This window comes from Gigantopelta aegis, chromosome 2 (assembly GCF_016097555.1).
Source record: "Gigantopelta aegis isolate Gae_Host chromosome 2, Gae_host_genome, whole genome shotgun sequence".
NCBI classification, from domain to species: Eukaryota; Metazoa; Mollusca; class Gastropoda; order Neomphalida; family Peltospiridae; genus Gigantopelta; species Gigantopelta aegis.
Genome location: NC_054700.1, coordinates 17518499 through 17539767, shown reverse-complemented (window position 1 = coordinate 17539767; position 21269 = coordinate 17518499). Strand labels below are relative to the sequence as shown.

The following is a 21269-nucleotide window of genomic DNA, read 5'->3' as shown; positions in this document are numbered from 1 at the left end:
GATTAAAATGCGAGGAAACGCAATGTTCCATGAAAGGAAAACAGCTGATCCGAGGAGAATTCCCACTCCTGTATAATGGAAGAATGTTAAAAAAAAAAAAGAGAGAAGAAAAAATTATTCTGTGGAATTAAATGTCTTGACCATTATAAAAGTGTTTAGTTTTTGGTGCACTGTGATGAACATCCATAGGTGCAACTATAAACCACGTTTCAATGACCTAGGTCTTAAGTTTGCAGGAAATTGATCTCAATGCAAAAGTTGCAAAAGGATTCAGATCTTCTGTGATGAATTATCATTGTAACATATTACTAGTGTCAATGGTCATTTCGACTAAAATACACTTGGCTGTCAATAGTTCACTGGTTTCGGTATTTTTCTTCCAAATATTTGGCCCAGTCTAGGAGTGTACCTGGACCTTCCGGCTGAAAAATAAATTTACATTCAATGAGAATGAGAAGGTTATCAAATGCTTTTCATAATTATATACTAGAAAATACTAGCGAGTGGTGTACAATTAAAAACACATGAGTTGTAATATAAACGGTCTCCCACTGGAACAAGTATAATATTTTATTTATTACACTGCACATCAATGAACAAAAATCATACAGAATGACTTCCAAAATAACGTCATGAAAATTCACCAATGAAAGACTGGAAAAATTACAACACTTCATTTACATTGTAGCTATGTATCAATGAAACTTAATTCCTACGCCATACTATCCATGAAGTTCACACAAACAATATTATAAATATATTCAAGGCTAAATAAAATTATTAAAATATATATTTTGTTAAACTATGCTACTAACATTAATTATAAGAAATGACTGCACATATTTTTCCGATTTAAAAATATGAATTGAAGAACCATGTGCACACTTTTTGCATGAAGATCTATGCAGAGTTGTGAGTTGTGCTGTGTGACAGTCCATGATCTCTCAAAAGGCATATGCCACAATGTGAAGAGATGATAAATATGACATGGGTATATCTTTCACCAGTGTTATAAATCATAAAATATTAGCGAACTTAAACTTTAGCGTGATCAAAATAAGTGAGATATTAGAAAACAAAACTTTAACGAAGTCATCATAGTAGAATCTAACATTTTTTTTACCTTAAATTGTAGGATGGCTGAAGTAATACTATTGATCAATTTTGACATTATACAGTTTATGGGCCTGCTACAAGATACGATAGAATCGGACCGAGTCACTCGTACGAGTCAATCGGACCAATTGAATCGGACTTGTTGCCACACGGTACTTGTCAGTCGTATGAAATGTGACGTCATTGAAAAACATCCTTGCTGTAACCATGGTAAACAATGTTGTGTATTGATAACAAGGCAGCTGTCGTAACGTTTCTGTTTTTATATAAATGACTGGACACATCCACAAAGAGTTGTGCCCTTGATACAACTCTATGAGCTGTTGGGTCTGTGCCGACGACAAGCGAAGAGAGTTTTTCACCATTACACTCAGAACGTGGAGGATATCTGTGCCATGATATGATGGTCAACGTCCCCAAACATCCGATTCAATCGTATGAAAATAGAACAGGTTCTAAACTTTGACTCGTGACTCGGGCCGATTCAATCATATGACATGCCACATGTTACGATTTGCTTGTTGGCGTTGCAATCCAAGTGACTCCTATGAGTCATTCATATTGTGTAGCAGGGCCTTTAGAGACAACTTAAATTGCAGTAATATACATTCTAACTAACTACTGTTGTTTGTTATCCTTTTGGTTTAATCAGTAGCATGTAACCATTGTTTTGTGTTCAGTTAATCACTGCCAAAACAATTGCACAAACGTGTTTTGGAACAAGCTGTTGTACCTCTCTTTAAATTTAGCATCGTAAAATATAAGCCTCAATATTATTTTTATTTAAATGACCTACACACATGTAAATATTTCATTTTCCATTATTCCAGTATATAGGCAAGATCAAGCAGTAACGGATGGACTTTTTAACTATGTTTACATGTAAAATTGTTCATACTGAATAAAGTTTTTGTCATAACAACTTACTTTTGGATTGGTTTTGTAGGTGATGGATTCCTTTACACTGCTGCATAAAAAATATTGAATGCAACTCTATTTTAAATGTCAGAAATAGGTTTTTAATTTTCGGTAACGCAGGGACATAAAATGCACACCACATGATTTTGCGGTTATTTTTTGTATCTGCTGTGCTAGGCATCCAATATTGGAACTAGTATAACAGAAATCAAGGTAACTTATGTATAAAACAATGATATAAATCTGAAATACATCATTCTTTAATTATATATTTAGCTCAGTCGGTTGAGTGCTCTTTTGAGGTGTTTGAGTCGCAGGATCGAACCACCTCGGTGGATCCGTTCAGCTGATTGTTTTTTCTCTCATTCCAACCAGTACACCACAACTGATCAAAGGCCATGGTATGTCCTTTCCTGTCTGTGGGAAAGTGCATATAAAAGATCCCTTGCTGCATTAAAAAAATGTAGCAGGTTTTCTCTCTTCACGACGAGTCAGAATTACCAAATGTTTGACATCCAATAGCCGATGATTAATATATCAATATGTTCTAGTGGTGTCATTAAACAAAACAAAACTACTGTATACTGTTGGTTATCTTATAGTGCTGAAAAAAACTCCCAGACCTGTAGAATTGTAGTATCCTCCGAGTCCACATCGCCACTAATACTAACAGGAGTTATCTTCCCTGCCGATGGGTAACTCTCTGGTATTTCCAGGGTGCAGACAATTGTACTTTTTTTGCCCACTATGATACGCAGTAAGTGTTCTTCGGGTATCCAGTCAATAGCATACCTGAAACAATGAATAATTTCATCAGTCATCATGCAACATACATCATGTGTTGTAATACATCATTTTTGTTCTCCCACGACTGATACACCAGACTTTTGAGAAAAAAAACCCATGAAAAATGTCGAAACAATAAATCAGAGTTTGTTCAAATGAAGGGCATGGTATTTTGCACCCCTTGAATTTAATTTAGAGGTGTGCAGAAGTGTAATTGTATTTGTACCCCTTACCATGGTATGTGCTATCCTGCCTGTGGGAAGTGCAAATAAAAGATCCCTTGCTGCTAATCGGAGAGTAGCCCATGAGGTGGCGACAGCGGGTTTCCTCTCAAAATCTGTGTGGTCCTTAACCATATGTCTGACGTCATATAACCGTAAATAAAATGTGTTGAGTGCGTCGTTAAATAAAACATTTCTTTCTTTCTTTTTGTACCCCTTAAAAGAGTTTCTAAAATGTTTAATAAATTTTCAAACTGATTAGTAATCACCAGTAATCACAATTTTGAAAACAAAATGTACCCTGCTCTAAATCAAAGAAAATTTCTTATTTCTGTTTTAAAAAATTAATTCATTAATTAATAAGTTTCAGATATAATAGTTGTTAATTTAAAATGTTTTTTAGACACCTACAATGCCAACCGGAGGGTAGTATAGGTTTTTATTACCCATATGGGCAGTGAGACGCGGGTGAATATATTTTCTATCTTTCCCCGCTGACCTCATGACGTTAGTTTAGTGATGTCATCGGTTTCCTCGACTGTCAAGTCTCTCATTGATGAGATTTTACAAACAACCGTGAATCAAATTTAAAATAACAATTAAACATGCTCTAAACTAATTTCTTTGTAGTTCATTCACTTCCCACTAGAAACATCAGTTCATTACGAATGTGACCTCTCTTGCTTACATTTGATTTGTGTACCTAAAGATAGCTTTTGACGTTATTGCTTTTCATTCGTGACATCATCAGTTTCCTCAGACTTTCACGTCTTGTATATAGTTTGTGTCATGAAAGAAGTTTAAAGTTTAAGTTTCCAAACTATTTACACTATGGGTAATAACCCACTAGATACTTGTGACTAAAGCTCGTGACTGACAACATTAATTTCACTCGAGACAGATAATCCGTAATTCCTCGTAACTCGTAAGTTATTGTCTATATCAGGAAGAGTTACAGTTTAAGTTTCATGCTGATTTACCCATTTTTGATAGTTGGAGATGTGTATTGCTTGTTTATTCATTGTTAAGAAAAAACAAAGAGAAGAAAACTTACATATCTCTGAGCTGATTGATTTCAGTAATTAACGGGACATGCGACGTCCACCGTGACTTGAGCTGCTCAATGAGAGAAACAACATCGTTTCTCTTCACTCCAGTACTCAGTATGTCGTCCACATTTAAAACTGTTTCATTTACCTGAAACAAAATAACATACACATCTTCAAATACACTTGACACATTTCCATTTGCTTGAGGCCCTAGTGTCCAAGTGAAGTTACTAGTCCACAAGAAAGATCATTAGGGCCCCCATAACTTGTTGCTTGAAACCATGTGACTACAAATACACAACCGTTGACTTTTCATTTTATGAATTACAAATCTGTCAACCATAAAAATCATCAAAATTAGACACCCCCCAAAAATCAACATTGGAACATATCCACTGGAAGTAGCACCATTTCAAATATACTTATCCCAAGCAATTTCTACTCGTCTGGGGGAAGTATTGTTTTCCATCCTTGCCAACATGAAAATGACACATTGCAGCTAAAAAGGAACTGTATTACTTTAAACACTATAACTGCTATAATACAGTACTCTCATCTCCCAGCTAACGCGTGCTTTCCATTAATGTGATTCAGCATGTGATTCATCATGTGATTCATCATGTGATTTATCAGATGCAAAAATTTACATTTCTATTCCATATCTGCCGTTTCGCAGACAGAATACTATACAAAATTCGACTCGGTTAAAGTAAACATTTTGCGTTAAGATGTCACTGCATGGAAAAATCATAAATCAATTCCTGTATTTCTGTGTGCAGCAATGCAAATATGGAAAATGCACTGTGTATATGCACTATATTCCATAACTCGCACGCAAAATTATGTTAATGGAAAACGGGCCTGAAAATTAAAATTTAACAGTTTTGTTTTAATTGAGTGGATATTTTGCTCTGAAACCACTTCCAATATAGTTTGACTCTTTAAGCAGAAACATTTGAGTGGGACAATCACATTTTAGACAAGACCAGTAATAATGGAGAGGTACCTGTTCTACAGAACAGTTGATATTGAGAGTCAATGTAACACCAAGATTCTACCTGGGCCTGTACTCTGTTAACGTGCCCATATTGTACTAAAGGTTCGGGCATGTCTATCTCAAGCACGGTGTCTAGCATAGCCGGTGGCCTGGTTTGGGACAGAAGTGTATTTATTTTAATGTGACATATTTGATATTACACAAAAAGGTAGATGGGGGGGGGGGGGGGGGGGGGGGGGGGGGGGGGGGGGATGGAGAGAGAGAGAGAGAGAGAGAGAGAGAGAGAGAGAGAGAGAGAGAGAGAGAGAGAGAGAGAGAGAGAGAGAGAGAGAGAGATTCTATCAGCTGAATAGTTTTAACACATAAAACATCATGGCCCACCTTTGCTGACGTCAACACTGGTTTACCAAGATCGTTGTCACTGAACTCGAGTAACAACTGGAGGTTTACGTCATCGTAAACTGAGATCTGCAGGAACTCCAAGCAGACGGAGTTGACGGAAACCAAGTGAGCTCGAACTTCACCCAGTGATTCTATGTTGTCAACAAGTTTTCTAATGCTGGAAACAAACACAGATTATTTAAAGAGGAAACAAAATAAATAATAAAATAAATAAGAAAGTGGCTATATTGAGGATGTCTGACAAAAGTAAAAATTTCAGTCTAACGATGAGTGTAGTAAGAAAAAAAATTAAGAGCGAAGGTTGTAAAAATCAGTTTGTAGCACGCTGGAAGTTGTAAAACCGATTACCATTGAAATTTCCTGTGAAACTACAGGGCTATGATTTGTCCGATTTTTATCTGATTTCAAGTTGTTGTTTTTAAATGATTTTCACAATGATCTAAAATGGTTAAAAATAACCATTATTTATACGTAGTATAGAGTTTTCAGCTGCTAAAAGATCATTTCATCTTTTATTTTTAAATGGGGAATCATGTCCATTAAACTAGCCTTAAACCCAAACTTAAAAAAATCCAGATGATTACGAATCTCAAACGACCACCAAAAATATGTCTGCAGAAAATTGACATCTCTGCTATATCCAACATTGTGCATGTTACAGAAACACTTGGAAAAGAAAGTAATTTTATTTATTTCACCAAATTATATCATTTTCATCACTTTTAAACCATACATCCCCACTCCATTTTTTTTTTTTAAATAAGTACATTGCAATACAGCTTGCCCTTTATATAAGTAGCAATGGTAAAATGTTAACAAGTTTTAAAGTTACATGTACTAACATTTTTCTCATCTTTTCACATATATGAATATGTAAACAATTACATTCTCATTAATTAACAATTACTGGGGTGCTTGTTTTTATATTCATAATAAAAACAAAAAAACAACTTTTCCAGATTTCTTGATGAATCAGACAACTGTGCCTCCTCTAATCTGTGTTTCAGTTCCACTAGTTTTTTAGTTTCGTGCACTTTGTCTTGTAACTCTTCGACTGTTTTCAGATTTTCTTGTAACTGTTTCAGTGCAATGACTTTTGTGTCCTGGCATTTTGCAATTTCAGCATCAATAGACTTCAACTTTTCAGTCTAAGTAAAAAAAAAAAGCAAGAAAAAAACATAGTGCATTTTTAATAGCTGAAGGTAAAGGCTGACCTCAAAACAAACATTTTGCTGTGACCTGACTATCAAAAATAAAATGTTTCTCACAGACATGTTTTCTACTCCTGACTCTCCCTCCCCATGCTTAATTAACAATCAAAATTAAAAAAGAGAAAAAGCACTAATATTTAAGAGGACTGACAGGGGTTGAAATTTAATTTTTTTACCACTATCCCAAAGGAATAGTGAATTTCAAAAAACACTAGTCCATCTAAAAATGTACTATCCCTTCTATTATTAATGTACCACTAGTTTTCCTGACTGTGCTACGTCGCCCTGTACAACATTGCATAACGAACAATCATTTATATACCAGTCTATGCATTACTGCGTACTAGCTGGAATTATAAACGAACTCACTCCAAACATTAGTCTCAATCAAAATGACGTTTATTTTGTACCGGTAAGTGCATGAGAATGGAGAAAACTTGAGTGTTTTCTCTTTTATAGATACATTACCTGTCCTCAAACAAGTGCACCTCCCCCCCACGCAAGTGGTCTGGTCCGAACATCCCAACAGCCAATGGGATGGCCTAAATTCTTCTACTGCATACTGCTCTCTAGTTCCGGTCACATGACTGTAACTTCCTTCTTTTTCCCTGAGCGCATCGCACGGAGAACAGGAAGCGGGGAGGCCCGGGCGGGATGAATCTTGAGGACAGGTAATGTATCTATAAAAGAGAAAACACTCAAGTTTTCTCCATTTCTATAGACATTACCTGTCCTCAAACAAGTGCAGCATTCAACAGATGGTGGTGGGTGCCGAGATCCGTAGATGCTTGTGATAACTCCCCAACCGGAAAGAGGCTGACTAGTGGAAGAATAAGGCCAACCTTGGTAAGCCCTCATCCTAGGGATGCCCGTCACAGACCAATGCAGGTGATGTTAGTAACAACAACCAGAATGGTGGCATCCGTCAGCAGTGGCAGGTACGGCTCCTAGAACACATGGACCAGGAGGCGGAAGCCCACATCTCATGCTGGTTCTGACAGGGTGGGAAGACGTAGCCACCAGGGATGCAGGTGTTAGGTAACCCTCACGTATTGAAGTGTTATAGTTTTTCAATAACAAGCGACAACCTAATGAGGTGCATCCGTCAGAACATTGAACAAAACAAGACCCCCGAGTGTTTTTTCTGTCTAGTACACCAAAGATCTGTTAGTTCAATAACGACAACCAATAACCACATGCAGTGCAGGGTAAAGGTTATCGAGACAAAAGTTCCGGCACCAGTACGTGAACTGTGCAAAAGAACAAAAGTCTAAGCAATCCTCATCTGTCTATTCGATGGACATCTCGGTATGCAGCCCAGAATCAGACAGACATCAACGGCGACGAGGACGGCTTGTATTCAACAGAGTCTGTGCAGCAACAACCGGACCCAGATGATGGAACCCCTCAACGTCTTCTGTGGTGACATCCCTCAGATAATAGTTGGCGAAGATGGAGTCCGTAGCCCAGAACCAACCAGTGATAATGTGCTGAATGGGTGTGTTGCAGTGCAGGGACATCGTGGCAGCCAAGGCACGGAGTTCATGCGGATTAGAAGCAGACGGAGCAGGTAAACCCTCCTTCTGATAGGCGGTCAGGATAGAAGACCGGATCCAGGTGGCCACCGTGTTCTTGGTAAGGTCCCTCAACCGACTCTGGTTACAGGAAAGGAAAAGTCTTTTGCGATGTTGTCGAAAAGATCTGGTCCTCTCGATGTACTGGTGCAGGGCTCTGACAGGGCACAACGCCAAGTCCTCAACGTCCGCCGGACCAACGATAGAGGAGAGGGCCTGCACAACATACGAACGAGGCGCTTGGTCTGGTAACTGATTCTTTGCAACAAAGTTCATGAGTAACCCCAAGTTTGACTGCACGCCGATCTTGGTGAAAACGTACCAAGTCTACATCAAGAGCATGGAGTTCTGAGACACGGGCAGCCGTGGCAAAAACCGAGTAAAAAACACACCGTCTTCCGCATCAAGTCTTGCAGGGAAGAGGATTCGATCGGCTCATAAGGTGCGGTCGATAACGCTCGTAACACCAGATTCAGGTCCCATCTTGGTGGCCGAAACCCGGTGTACTTGATCATCAAGGCGAAACCCTTTGATCATCTTATGGATCTCAGGAATACCCGATAACTTCGTTCCAGTAGCGACATCACGAACAGTAGCGATGACCGAAACGTACCCAGCGATGGTAGACCCCTTTAATCGTAAAGTGGTCCGCAGATACAGCCAAAAAACCCAGCAAGACGAAGTATCTGGATCGTCTGAGGTTTGAGGTTTTGCTGGAAACACCCGGTCGGTGAAAGCAAAGCCATCTGACGTTAGTAGTAGATGATCTGTTGCGCTTTCAAAATGGCCGCCGTAGACTGTGAAGAAAAACCTTTCTTTCTCAAACTCTTGGCGATAAAGTCCACGCGTGCAGTTGGAACAACTGCGGACGTGGATGGTATAGTCTTGACGTGGGATGCAGCAACAGATGATCCCAGTCTGGCAGCGGTAAAGGATGTGGATCGGCAAGACGTATTAGATCTGGATACCACATCCTGGATGGCCACATTGGAGCAATGAGTAACAGGCGACAATGGTACAGCTGAAACCTCTGAAGCACCCTTGGAAGGAGGATTCGTGGAGGAAAAGCGTACGCGTCCATCTGTTCCCAGCTGATGGCCAAGGCGTCGAGATCCAGAGCTTCGGGATCCAGCACCGGAGACACGTAAACCCTCAGCTGATGGTTGAATCGTGTGGCGAAGAGATCGATGTTTGGTGTGTCCAAAGTCTGTCGCACACCCATCGAAACGCTTCGGGATGGAGCATCCATTCCGGCGGCTGTGGAGACGACGGCCGAGACAGTGTGTCGACTAGTACATTGGAAACCCCTGGAATATGGCGAGCCCGAAGTTGCAACGGAATCTCGTCAACCAGCTTGTAGAGACGATAAGTCAACTGCAGCAGACTGCTGGAGTGGGTTCCGCCCTGACGGTTGATATAAGCCACCGCGGTAGTACTGTCTGTGGCTACCATGAGAGAGGCGCCTGACAGCATCTCTCGCCAATGAAAGATGACGTAACTGACAACATCTCCAACAGGTTGATGTGTAGATCGGCTTCATCTGGAAACCACAGCCACCAACAGGGACTGGACTGCAAGGCGACTGGTAACCGGATCAGCAAATCTGCGTTATTGTACTGAATGCATGGATTCAGAAACAAACTGGATACCGCGACCTCTAAGCATAAAATGTTGCGCCGACGTCAAAATTACTCTTGCAATGATACTTCATGAAACAGTAATAGAGTGATTCAGGAATCAAGACATCGGAAACAGCGACCCCGTGATACAGGCAAGAGCCAAGACAGCGTAGCAACTCGCTACGCTACATGCCCGATATACCTGGAAGTGAAGCAACGCAAAACAGCAACCGGCTAAAAATCCACGGCCGTCACACACCACCCGGTGCGAAACAGCAGCAGAGACCATCTAGACAGCATCGGTCACGAACTCTGGCGGTAACAACAGTAAACGTCAGTGAGTTGATAAGCCGCAATGAACCATAGGAAAAACGGTGACGGTAAAACCCCCGTACCACGTGATGGCAACTGGATAACTTCCGGAACCAGCGGAAGTAGCGACTGTCTTGCATCGCCACCGGATATAGAGAACGATTGCCGAATGTCGCTGAACCTTCCTCGAACAAGAGAATATCGGGTGCACGGGATCTCAACACAAGTGACCGGACCAGTAGACTTTCTTGTCACCAACCCGGAACGCTTGTAACGTCGACCCCTTCACGGCAAAGAGCCGTATGTAGACCACAGGTCTGCCAAGATTACCGGCTTGTGCTGAAAGTCAAGAATGGATCGCTTCAGGCAAGTCGGTTGACGATAGTGTGCAATCGTAGTGCACATCGACGTCACGGAAGATATAAGGTAGACCCAACATCAAAGTCGACGGCTAGAACAAGGCATATCCTCTGGCATCCTGCACATGAGGAGTTATGGTCGCCATGTACAACATGTACGCTGAACTGAAGCCATCGACAGGACGTGCCAATCTGTAAGTTCTAGGAAGACGTCTGGTCCCGCCGGAAAACAGCGTTCATCCAAGGCCGGCGTCACACCGTTGAAGGATAGGTTGAAGACGGGATACGTTCGTTGTGACGAATGGGGAACGGCACAAAACGAAGTCTACTCAAGTAAACCGACATCGGATCAGTCCTCAAACGGAAACCTTCTAGAATGGTGCGAGTGGACTGTGAAGTGACGAAAGCATATACACCGCAGCGAGACAAACAGTCACAGCCATGTGGGTCACTGCGTCCGGATCTTCTATAACGGAAGGTGCCGACGCATCATCGGGAAAATCGGTCAGTAACCTGGCACAGGCACTTCGATCCAATGTACTGGCTGCATCGGAAACACGGACCGTGGACGGTCCCGTCAGGAGCCGGTGTAACCCTGAACGCCGAATCAGCTGCCGACTGGTGTGGACGGTACGATGTACACGGACCGGCAGGAGCCGGTGGAACCCTGGACACTGCACCACTTCGATCGATCACGGGACGACGGTACCGAACGGGTGAGAGCCGATGACGCAATTTTCCAATTCGTTACAGGGCTCCCGTCTGCTTGCTGGAACAACGATACGCACGGGCCAGTACTGGTAGCCGTGTAAACCGACGGGGGCTGTGGCAGCCACGACGATCGAATGCCGATATCTGCCGGTGGAACCTCCGTGGCGATCATCGAACCCGGACCCTTCTTGGCTGAAACCGGTGGATGGGCCAGCGGCGGTAGCATATCAGATATGCACAGCCAGACAATCCCTCAGTGACAAGTGGTCCGCCGCATCCAGATCTTCCAGCACCGCATGAACCGATACATCATCAGAAAGTCACGTAGCACCCGTGAACAGGCCAGTCGCTCTGGTCATGGCCCGATGGAGATACCGGAGAACCGGGACCGTGGGCGGTCCCGTGTGGATACCAAGGAACGGATGACCACATCGTCGTTGGAGTGGCAAGGACGGCAACATGTCGTAGACAGCCGCCAAGCAATCCCTCATAGTCATATGGTCCGTAGAGTCGGGCTCTTCAATGACAGATGCCGCAGGCGCTTCATCACCAAAGTCTCGTAGAACTCGAGCACAGGCCAATCGATGTACCGTAAATGGAAGCCGCTGGTTAAACCGGACCGTGGATGGTCCCGTCTAGCCCTCGGAGGCCTTGGAAGCCACATCAACTGAAGGTTGGCGCTGACGATCTATGGAACCCGTAGGGAGCCATACAGGTCATGTGGAACGGCTACGGTCCCGGCTCCGATGCGCCGAAGGGGACTTCCCCGCCGAAGATCGGTGAGCCTTGGAATCCGTGGAGCGTCTATCTGAATGAGCCGGCTTCTTAGAGGGCTGCGTAGAGACCGCAGGCCTGTCATCCGAAGTCTTAAGTAACGGTGGAGCTGAAGAAGCCGCACCCCCTGAAGAGGGGACTGGAACCGGACCTGACCCCGAAACTCGCCGATTTAGGTAAGGTCGCCATTGACGCCATTGTTTCTTCCAGCATGGTCGGTAGAATTGAACGTAACTCTTCCGCCACGGAGTCAGCAATCGAAGGCGAAGATTCCACCTTCTTGGTCCTCGAAGATTCCACCTTCTTGGTCCTCGCTGACACCACCTTCAGGTAAGCCGCGAACTCGACATCAGACAAGCCCGCACAAAGGTCGCATCTAGAAGTGAGGCCACACGAACACGACAACCTGGGTCGCCGCCGGCTAACTTCTTCCAGCGTAACACGCTCGAACTAGTCGCCTGAACATTAATCAGATATGATAATAGTAATTTTTCAATCTGTGAAAAGAAAGAAAAACCAACCATAACACAAATACAAAGCCGGTAAATAAAGACGCCATTTTGCAAATGGCGTCCGACACGACAACCGGCGATATAACAACATTTCATGTAATTAACACTTGGCAAGTCAAGCGAAATACGCGAAAGACATATGAAAGCTAACGAAAGCTAACGAAAATTAAGGTGAAAAACATTTCACCCAAACACAAAGCCAGTCAACACAGACGCCATTTTGCAAATGGCGTCCGACACGGACAACCGGCAATATAAACAACATTTCATGTAATTAAACGCTTGGAAGTCAAGTGAAATACGCGAAAAGAACATACGAAAGCTAATGAAAACGAAGGTGAAAAACATTTCACCCAAACCCTAATACAAAAACCAAAGGTCTTATAAAAAGTTGACTCCAAACAGAGCCAAGCAAAAGGACGTCCAGACCCTTTAGCGAAGAGAAAAAGAAGGAAGTTACAGTCATGTGACCGGAACTAGAGAGCAGTATGCAGTAGAAGAATTTAGGCCATCCCATTGGCTGTTGGGATGTTCGGACCAGACCACTTGCGTGGGGGGGAGGTGCACTTGTTTGAGGACAGGTAATGTCTATAGAAAAGGTCTTAGTAGCACGACGATTTTTTCTGCAGAAAAATGTAGCTGAAGAAAAAGCGTAAGTGGAATAGTTGCAGGTGATTTTCGGTATTCCGTACTTTATTTTCACTTTCATGACGGAATATTGAAAGAATTGTTTTACTATTCCGTTTCGAAATTTACTATTTGCGGAATAGCGTAAAATTTGACCCCTGACTGAATACTCTGAAATGGTCAGCCTAAGCTATAAGCTAAAGCTAAAGGGAAATGGCAATTGTGTGGCATGGATGGTCACAAGAGACAAGGACTGGGATGTGGAAATGAACAGAAAAAGAAATCGAGAAATAAGAGATATCTGATTGGGAAGAAACAAGATAGAATTCAAAGGAGAGAAAGTAGAGGAGGCAGATACGATAAAACAAATATATATAATAAAAAAATATAAGAGGATGATTCCATTAAATATTTTATGTGTTACATCACAAATGTCATTACTGATCATGCACATGTAGAAACCAATAGAGAATTTTATGAGAAAGTTCCAGTTGCTATAGTTACATACCACATTCTGGGGTACAGCACTGCCTACAGATTGTGTATTCTTTCTACTCTTCAGGTGTGCAAGTTTGGAAACCTATCAAAAACAAACACAATTCCAATCAAGAGTTATATATGTTATAATAATAACTTCAAGCATACATGTACTTAAGATATAAAGACCTGCTGTTTTCATTAACACCAGTTTTACATACCGTATAGCCTTTTACATTCAAATAAAGAAATGCACAGATTTTCAACATAGAAACAAAATAGATTGTAAGGCAAAAAAAACCAAAACAAATCCAACAAATTATACATGTACAATGTATTTGATCATAACAAGCTTTAGATAGTTATTTTTTGTGACAACAAAAGATAAAAATGCTTTCCTGTGTTTATACCTTTTTTTCAAGATTTTCCTTTAATTTTTCCACCTCTTGTAATTTAATTTGCAGAAAATTGAATGCTGAAATGAAAAAATATATTAAAAAATGCCAAGAAAGATTTTACAAGCAGGGTTCATACACTTCAAACATTTCCTGGACTTTTAAACACTATTTTGTTTATTTTCCAGGATATTTGTTTTTACATTTTTCCAGGAGTCTGAATACATTACCTGGAAAGGAAATTTTATTTAACAACAATAGTGGTTGTTATGTCTCAAATATAAGCCACACCTAATCTAGATATATATATCACATAGCAACATCTTTACCAGCTGTTTATAACATTACTATACTAACAAGATCTAAAGAGTGCTCAGAACAAATAAAAAAAACCCCAGCTGTGCCCAAATTAACGAGATCTAAAACCATGATAGAATAATAATCCATCAAAGTGTTTTTTTAAAAAAGACTTGTAATTCACTTACAAATAAACAATAAATAAATAAACAATGTACTGGGGTGTCGTTATATAAAAATAAATCAATAGATTTTATGTTAAATTTATATTATCCAGATTTAAAAAAAAACAACTCTAATACCCAAAACTATTAAGAAAAAAGTAATGTTTAAGTACCAGATTTAACATTTCAATTTTTTTTTTTTTTTTAAATGTAAGTCGCAAAACCAACATCTGAACATTAATTAACACATTTACAGGATTACATTTATCAGTCAGTGCTTATAGAGTCCATGTACATGTACTTTAAATCATTATCTATTTGTGGTTTTTGAAAAGTAACTAATGACAAAATTACATAAATCATATAAACATGTTTTATTTTCTTTAATAATTATTTTAAACGCATTAGTGACATTGTGTTTCAAATACAAAATTTACCAGAATTATAACTGTTTCTGTGAGTAAATAAATGGCAAACACATTATTTATTTATACCACAAAATTAGTCTCTTCAAGTGGTCTCTTGTTGCCACCAATTTATATCACACACAATCAAAACTAACCCATAAAATGATTATTTATTTAGTTAATTGGTCTCTTCGTTGCCTTGCCTTGACATGTGGATCCCGTTTTAAAGCATATTGAGTCATCCGAAACTTCATTGGAGATCAAAAGAATATGTGTCAACTACAGGTTCTCTACTTTTGCATGAGTCTCACTGCACAAAAGCATAAGCCTTAGGAGTACTTGTTTTGTTGGAAGGCTCTGGTTACAGCTATCTACTGAATTATTTATCTTCAGTAGTTTTGAACTCACAAACGTCAGAAACAAGACTGCCGACAGACATATAATTTATTCAACCAATCACAGGTTGTGTTCATTTGAGTCCACGCCTTCTCACTGTGTATATATATTTTAGCAGCTGACCAATGGCAGTCGACCTCTTATAATTACCGTTGCATGAAGGATATAGTTTGGAACCAGATGTTAAACACGATTATTTATAAATATATTTTCCAAATAATTATTATTAAATGAAGAAACAAAAACATTCAATAATAAAATTCCAGGACTTTCCAGGAGGTTAATTTATTTTTCCAGGAGTTTTAAGCACTTTCCAGGATGAAAATAAAATTTAAGTACTTTCCAGGATTTTCCAGGATGTGTGCAAACCCTATACAGGACTAAGGATTGAATATGTTTTGCGGCAGACCCTTCGGATACATTATATTATTTGAAATGGTGGGTACATGTATCTGGTTGCTATTATGTATGTGGTTGGTTTCATAACTGTTGTGCTACAGAATTTTGTTTTGTTTTGTTTAACGACACCACTAGAGCAGATTGATTTATTAATCATCGGCTATTAAATGTCAAATATTTGTTACGTTTGACATAGTCTTAGAGAGGAAACCAGCTACCTTTTTCCATTAGTAGCAAAGGTATCTTTTATATGCACCATCCCACAGGCAGGATAGCACATACCACAGCCTTTGATATACCAGTCGTGGTGCACTGGCTGAAACAATAAATAGCCCAATGGGGAGGGGAGAGGAGAGGGAGGGGATAGGGAGAGAGAGAGAGAGAGAGAGAGAGAGAGAGAGAGAGAGAGAGAGAGAGAGAGAGAGAGAGAGAGAGAGAGAGAGAGAGAGACAGACAGAGAGACACACACACACACATCACTCAGTCTGGTTGGCAGAACCTACCTTCTTCTGCCATTTCACACATGGATGATATCTCAGTTTCTTTGTCCGTCATTTCATCTAATACTTTCTTATACTCATCTCGGATTTCTTCAGTGAACTTTTCTGCAGTCAAAAAATAATTATAAATATAGAGTTAAACCTGCTAAAAGCAGCCATCTGCCGATGAACATTTTGTTCAGTATCGCTATGCAAGTTTTAGAGATTGCTACACAATTTTAAAACATTAAACAGTAGTTGCTAATGAATTTTCAATTGACATGTTCCCTATCTGCATTAAACAGCTACCAGTCTTAAGGAATGAAATGTTTTATTTAATGACACACTCAACACATTATATTGATACTTATATGGTGTCGGACATATGGTTAAGGACCACACAGATATTGAGAGAGGTAACCTGCTTGCGCCACTTCATGGGCTATTCTTTTCGATTAGCAGCAAGGGATCTTTTATATGCACCATCCCACAGACAGGATAGTACATACCACAGCCTTTGTTACCCCAGTTGTGTGGCACTGGCTGGAATGAGAAATAGACCAATGGGCCCACTAACGGGAATCGATCCCAGATCAATCATGCATCAGGCAAGCGCTGTACCACTGAGCTACGTCCCGCCCCTACCAGGGTTTCTGCCAGAGGGTAAAATGGGTATGGCGCCATACCCAACAAATTTTGCAGATTTTTTTTTTTTTTAAGTTAACCTTTTGACAAAATTAATTACTCCCATACCCCATGTTGACTGTGGTTGCATTCAATTCCATAGTGCCATACCCAAAAATATCTTTCTGGCAAAAACACTGCCTACCAGTCTTAAGAGGCTATCTATTTGTTCTTCGATATCGTGTAATACAGTACACACTGTCCTGTACACGTACCAGGTGTGTGTACCAGAATTTGTGTCACTGTGGCAAGCACAATTTCTAGAGGGACAGTTTGAGTAATGCTCCCCTGAAAAATATATTTTAAGAAAAGACATTTCACTTGAGTGGTGTGTGTGTGTGTTTGTGTGCGACAGTGTGTGTGTCTGTATGTGACAGTGTGTGTTTGTGTGTGACAGTGTGTGTCTGTATGTGACAGTGTGTGTGTGTATATGTGTACGTGTGTGTTTCTGTGTGTGTGGGCAGGACGTAGCCTAGTGGTACTGCACTCGCTCGATACACGGTCGGTGTGGGATCGAACACCATCAGTGGGCTCATTGGGCTATTTCTCGTTCCAGCCTGTGTACCACAACTGGTATATCAAAGGCTGGGGTATGTACTACCCTGTCTGTGGGATGATGCATATAAAAGATCCCTTGCTGCTAATCGAAAAGAGTAGCCCATGAAGTGCTGACAGCGGGTTTCCTATCTCAATTTCTGTGTGTGGTCCTTAACCATATGTCTGACTTCATATAACTGTAAATAAAATGTGTTGAGTACATCGTTAAATAAAAAATGTCTTTCTTTCTTTCTCTGTGTGTGTGTGTGCGTGCGTGTCAAACAGAGACTTAATGGCATGTTTACAAATCCAATTGCCAGCCATTTACTTGGTGGAACAAAAGAGCCATGTTATGGTGTACCTCTAAGAAACGAGACATTCCACTGAATTACATGTCTAACCTACCATAAAAAAAGGTGAACATCCCATAGGTGGAACTATAAACTAAGTTTTACTTCATGGGCTACTCTTTTCGATTAGCAGCAAGAGATCTTTTATATGCACCATCCCACAGACAGGATAGTACATACATGTACCCCAGCCTCTGATATACCGTACCAGTCGTGGTACACTGGCTGGAATGAGAAATAGCCCAATGGGCCCACCGACAGGGATCGATCCCACATTGACTTGTATTATTATAGTTTATGAGAAATTTATTTACGTGTTAAAATTCTAAACTTTTAATGCAAAAGTTGATTCCGCCACTGTTACTGTAAGAAAAGTAATACCTATATATCACCTTTTTACTTTGTGAAAAGGTGAAATAAAAACTCCAAACCTGATTCTGTTCCTGACGGCCATAACTCAGGATCTTGTGCCATGCATTCGAAAAACAGCTTGTTTGTTGTCAAGGCAATGTGTTTTTGCTTTAGTTGCGCCTTTAGCTGCAATATAAATATATTATAATGTGTCGGTCTGTACTCTCATACATTTTGTTTTGTATTGCAATGTATACTGGTACTACCAGGAGCAACATATCTAGTCAACTGAAAATTGATTAGTAACTATTGTTTAATGTTTTGAAATGGTGTTATGATCTCTGAAACTCCTGTAGCGAACTGCAACATGATACCCAACAAAATGTTCCTAGTCTACATGGATACATAAACATATACCTGACGACAAACATAATTTAACTGTACTGGGGCCAATTTCACAAAATATCTGCGACTAACAGGCACTGAACTGAAAAAGTGTTTCACATGAAATTTCAGGCATCGAAATAAGCATTGTGTCTGGTAACCCATTTACAGGTTACCACAAAATATAGCCTGGTAACCTGTAGGTTACCACAACTATATGAAAGTTAGAACTGAATTCCTGTTATCAATACGACTAACGAAATCTGGAAGTAAATTTATCTCGTGGGCGTTGCTTAAACGCGGATTGCAGAAATTGCTTGGCAATTGCACAAGTGTGCACGAACATCGGTGCAATTTCGTACGAGAAAACGAAACGCGGAAGTAAATTCATCTATTTGACGCGGCTTAAATGCCAAATGACTATTATTGCTTGCAATTGCACATGGATGCAATTCTTTACCAGAAAATGAAACGCAGAAGCCCGGAATGCATTGCCTGGTTTACATTCGAAAACGAAACTACCGTTGTTGAAATTTTTGTCGAGAACGAAACACCGTTCTCAACTTTTCTTACATGTAGTAACCTCCCGGTAACCTGAACAACCGTTCTCGACTTATTTCGATGCCTGAATTTGAAATCCTATGTCCTGCGACAGCAGTGTTTATAACTGTATAAAAGTCACTGCTGCCATTTGCAGGAATACTGTTTCGGTTTTGTATTTTGTGTTTATTTGTTACAAATATTCCTGGTTTAAAATTCATTAGTGTTCACTATATTACCTGCTTTTGTTCATAAAGTTTACGGGAGAAGCCAGGGTCAAACGATGATCTGATATTCATCACTTCGAGATTTGCCTTCTTTATGTCTTCAATCACCCTGTAAAATAATACGCAAGGCTTTAGATCTCACAAATTTATGTCTTTGTGTTTGTTCCACAAGAAAAATCTCTGCTCAGACCACTCCCAGTGTTTCTGCCAGAGGGTACAAAGGGTAAAATTACAGTTTTAGAAAGATTATGTTGTAAGATAACTGCTGTTTATAATTTGTCAAAGTACATTAAATGCAGTGTCTAGTTTTCAACCCCATAACCACTAGGGTCATTTATGGTCTGTTTTGTTTTTATTATGTATCCTCAAAATTATTTTCTGGCAGAAAGCCTGACTCTACTTTCATCATTAACATGGCACAATATTTCGTGCAAATTGTCAATCTGTTGACATGTTTGTTAAAAGTAAATTTAAATTCATGTGCACCTCCAATTGGTTACTTAACCTGTAAACCATTGTTTTGAAATTAAAATATGAATGTCTAGACTGATTTTGAACACTTCATTACATGACATGAGGACATCAGTTGTAATGTAACTGATATTTAAATCAACCTCCACTGAAGGGATGCGAGCTACGGACAGTCACACTCAGTACAAGAGCCCAGGAAATTCCCACTAGCTTTATACTAACACGACTACATTACAACCACCTCATGTCAGCTAGGCCACATGTACATGTATGTAAGTCCCGGAGATGTGGTCAACAGGATCTTTAGTCATATACACTCAGTCCCTGCAATGTATGTCTGTTCCAAATATATAAAAGATAAATCAACATCCACTGTCAAAATGATTTGTTAAAACCATGAACCCTTCAAGGAAGGAAATGTTGTATTTAACGACACACTCAACACATTTTATCTACGATTATATGGCGTCAGACATATGGTTAAGGGCCACACAGATATATAGAGAGGAAACCGGCTATCGCTACTTTCGATTAGCAGCAAGGGATTATTTTATATGCACCATCCCACAGACAGGATATTACATACCACGGCCTTTGTTACACCAGTTGTGGAGCACTGGCTGGAACGAGAAATAACCCAATGGTTCCACTGACGGGGATCGATCCCAGACCAACCGTGCAGCAAGCGAATGCTTTACCACTGGGCTACATCCTGCCCCAGTGTAAGTGAGTTCAGCACTCTACCAACTGAGCCAAAAGTGTATGGTACAGTTGATTCAAAGTCCTTTGAAGACAATGGTCACATTTTAGGTGAAACCATTGATTGCAATCATCACATTGATTCACAAAGAATGCATTCAGATCTGCAATTCAAACTATAACAAGATTGAAACATCAGACCTGTTGTTTTGTGGGTGGCTTGGGCAGTTGGGGTTTTTTGTTTCGTTTTGTTTGGGTTTTTTATGTTAAATCTTCTGAACCAACAGTCAAATGTATTTTAAATTAAAATGTCACTGGTAGGGAGGGAAGAGTGTGTATGTGTGTGTATGTATGTGTGTGTATGTATGTGTGTGTGTGTGTGTGTGTGTGTGTGTGTGTACGTGTGTGTGTGGGGTGATCCGATCAGTGATCGGGGATCTGAGCCTGTGTGGCAATGATAAATTTAGTAACATTTTAATTTTTCTTTGAAACATTGTTGATTTTAAGAGGTCTTCTTTGTTTTTGAATGTCAGAGTATACCAACCTATATTTTTCTGTAACTAAAGCTTCACGGTCCATAGTCTGCATACTTTGACAAGACGATTTCGAACGAACTTGAGTTGACAGTGACAGAAAAATATTTGGATCTGGCGCTTAAAAATTTGACTAACGAATTGATAAATTATCATAAACTACGTACTAAGCCAGTCTCAGGAAACAAATATGATAAAATTAGTTATGTGAACAAATAGATTGTGTAATAATAAATGCGTTTAGTTTTAAACTAATGTTTGTGTTTATGTGCGAAAATTATTATTAACTGT

At 40.1% G+C, this 21269-nt stretch overlaps 1 protein-coding gene across 1 annotated transcript; it reads right to left on the bottom strand.

Annotated features, from left to right (window-relative positions):
* Window positions 1-15: 15 nt before the first annotated feature.
* Window positions 16-21107, bottom strand: LOC121382270 (early endosome antigen 1-like). The gene is made up of 11 exons (XM_041511839.1): window positions 20990-21107; window positions 19288-19384; window positions 18205-18310; window positions 16227-16328; window positions 14076-14140; window positions 13697-13768; window positions 6441-6637; window positions 5469-5646; window positions 4096-4238; window positions 2658-2826; window positions 16-422 (listed from the first exon to the last, which is right to left on the bottom strand). Exons 1-11 carry the CDS (start codon window positions 21031-21033, stop codon window positions 357-359), a joined length of 1239 nt encoding a protein of 412 aa, XP_041367773.1. The 5' UTR covers window positions 21034-21107; the 3' UTR covers window positions 16-356.
* Between the last annotated feature and the right edge of the window lie 162 nt (window positions 21108-21269).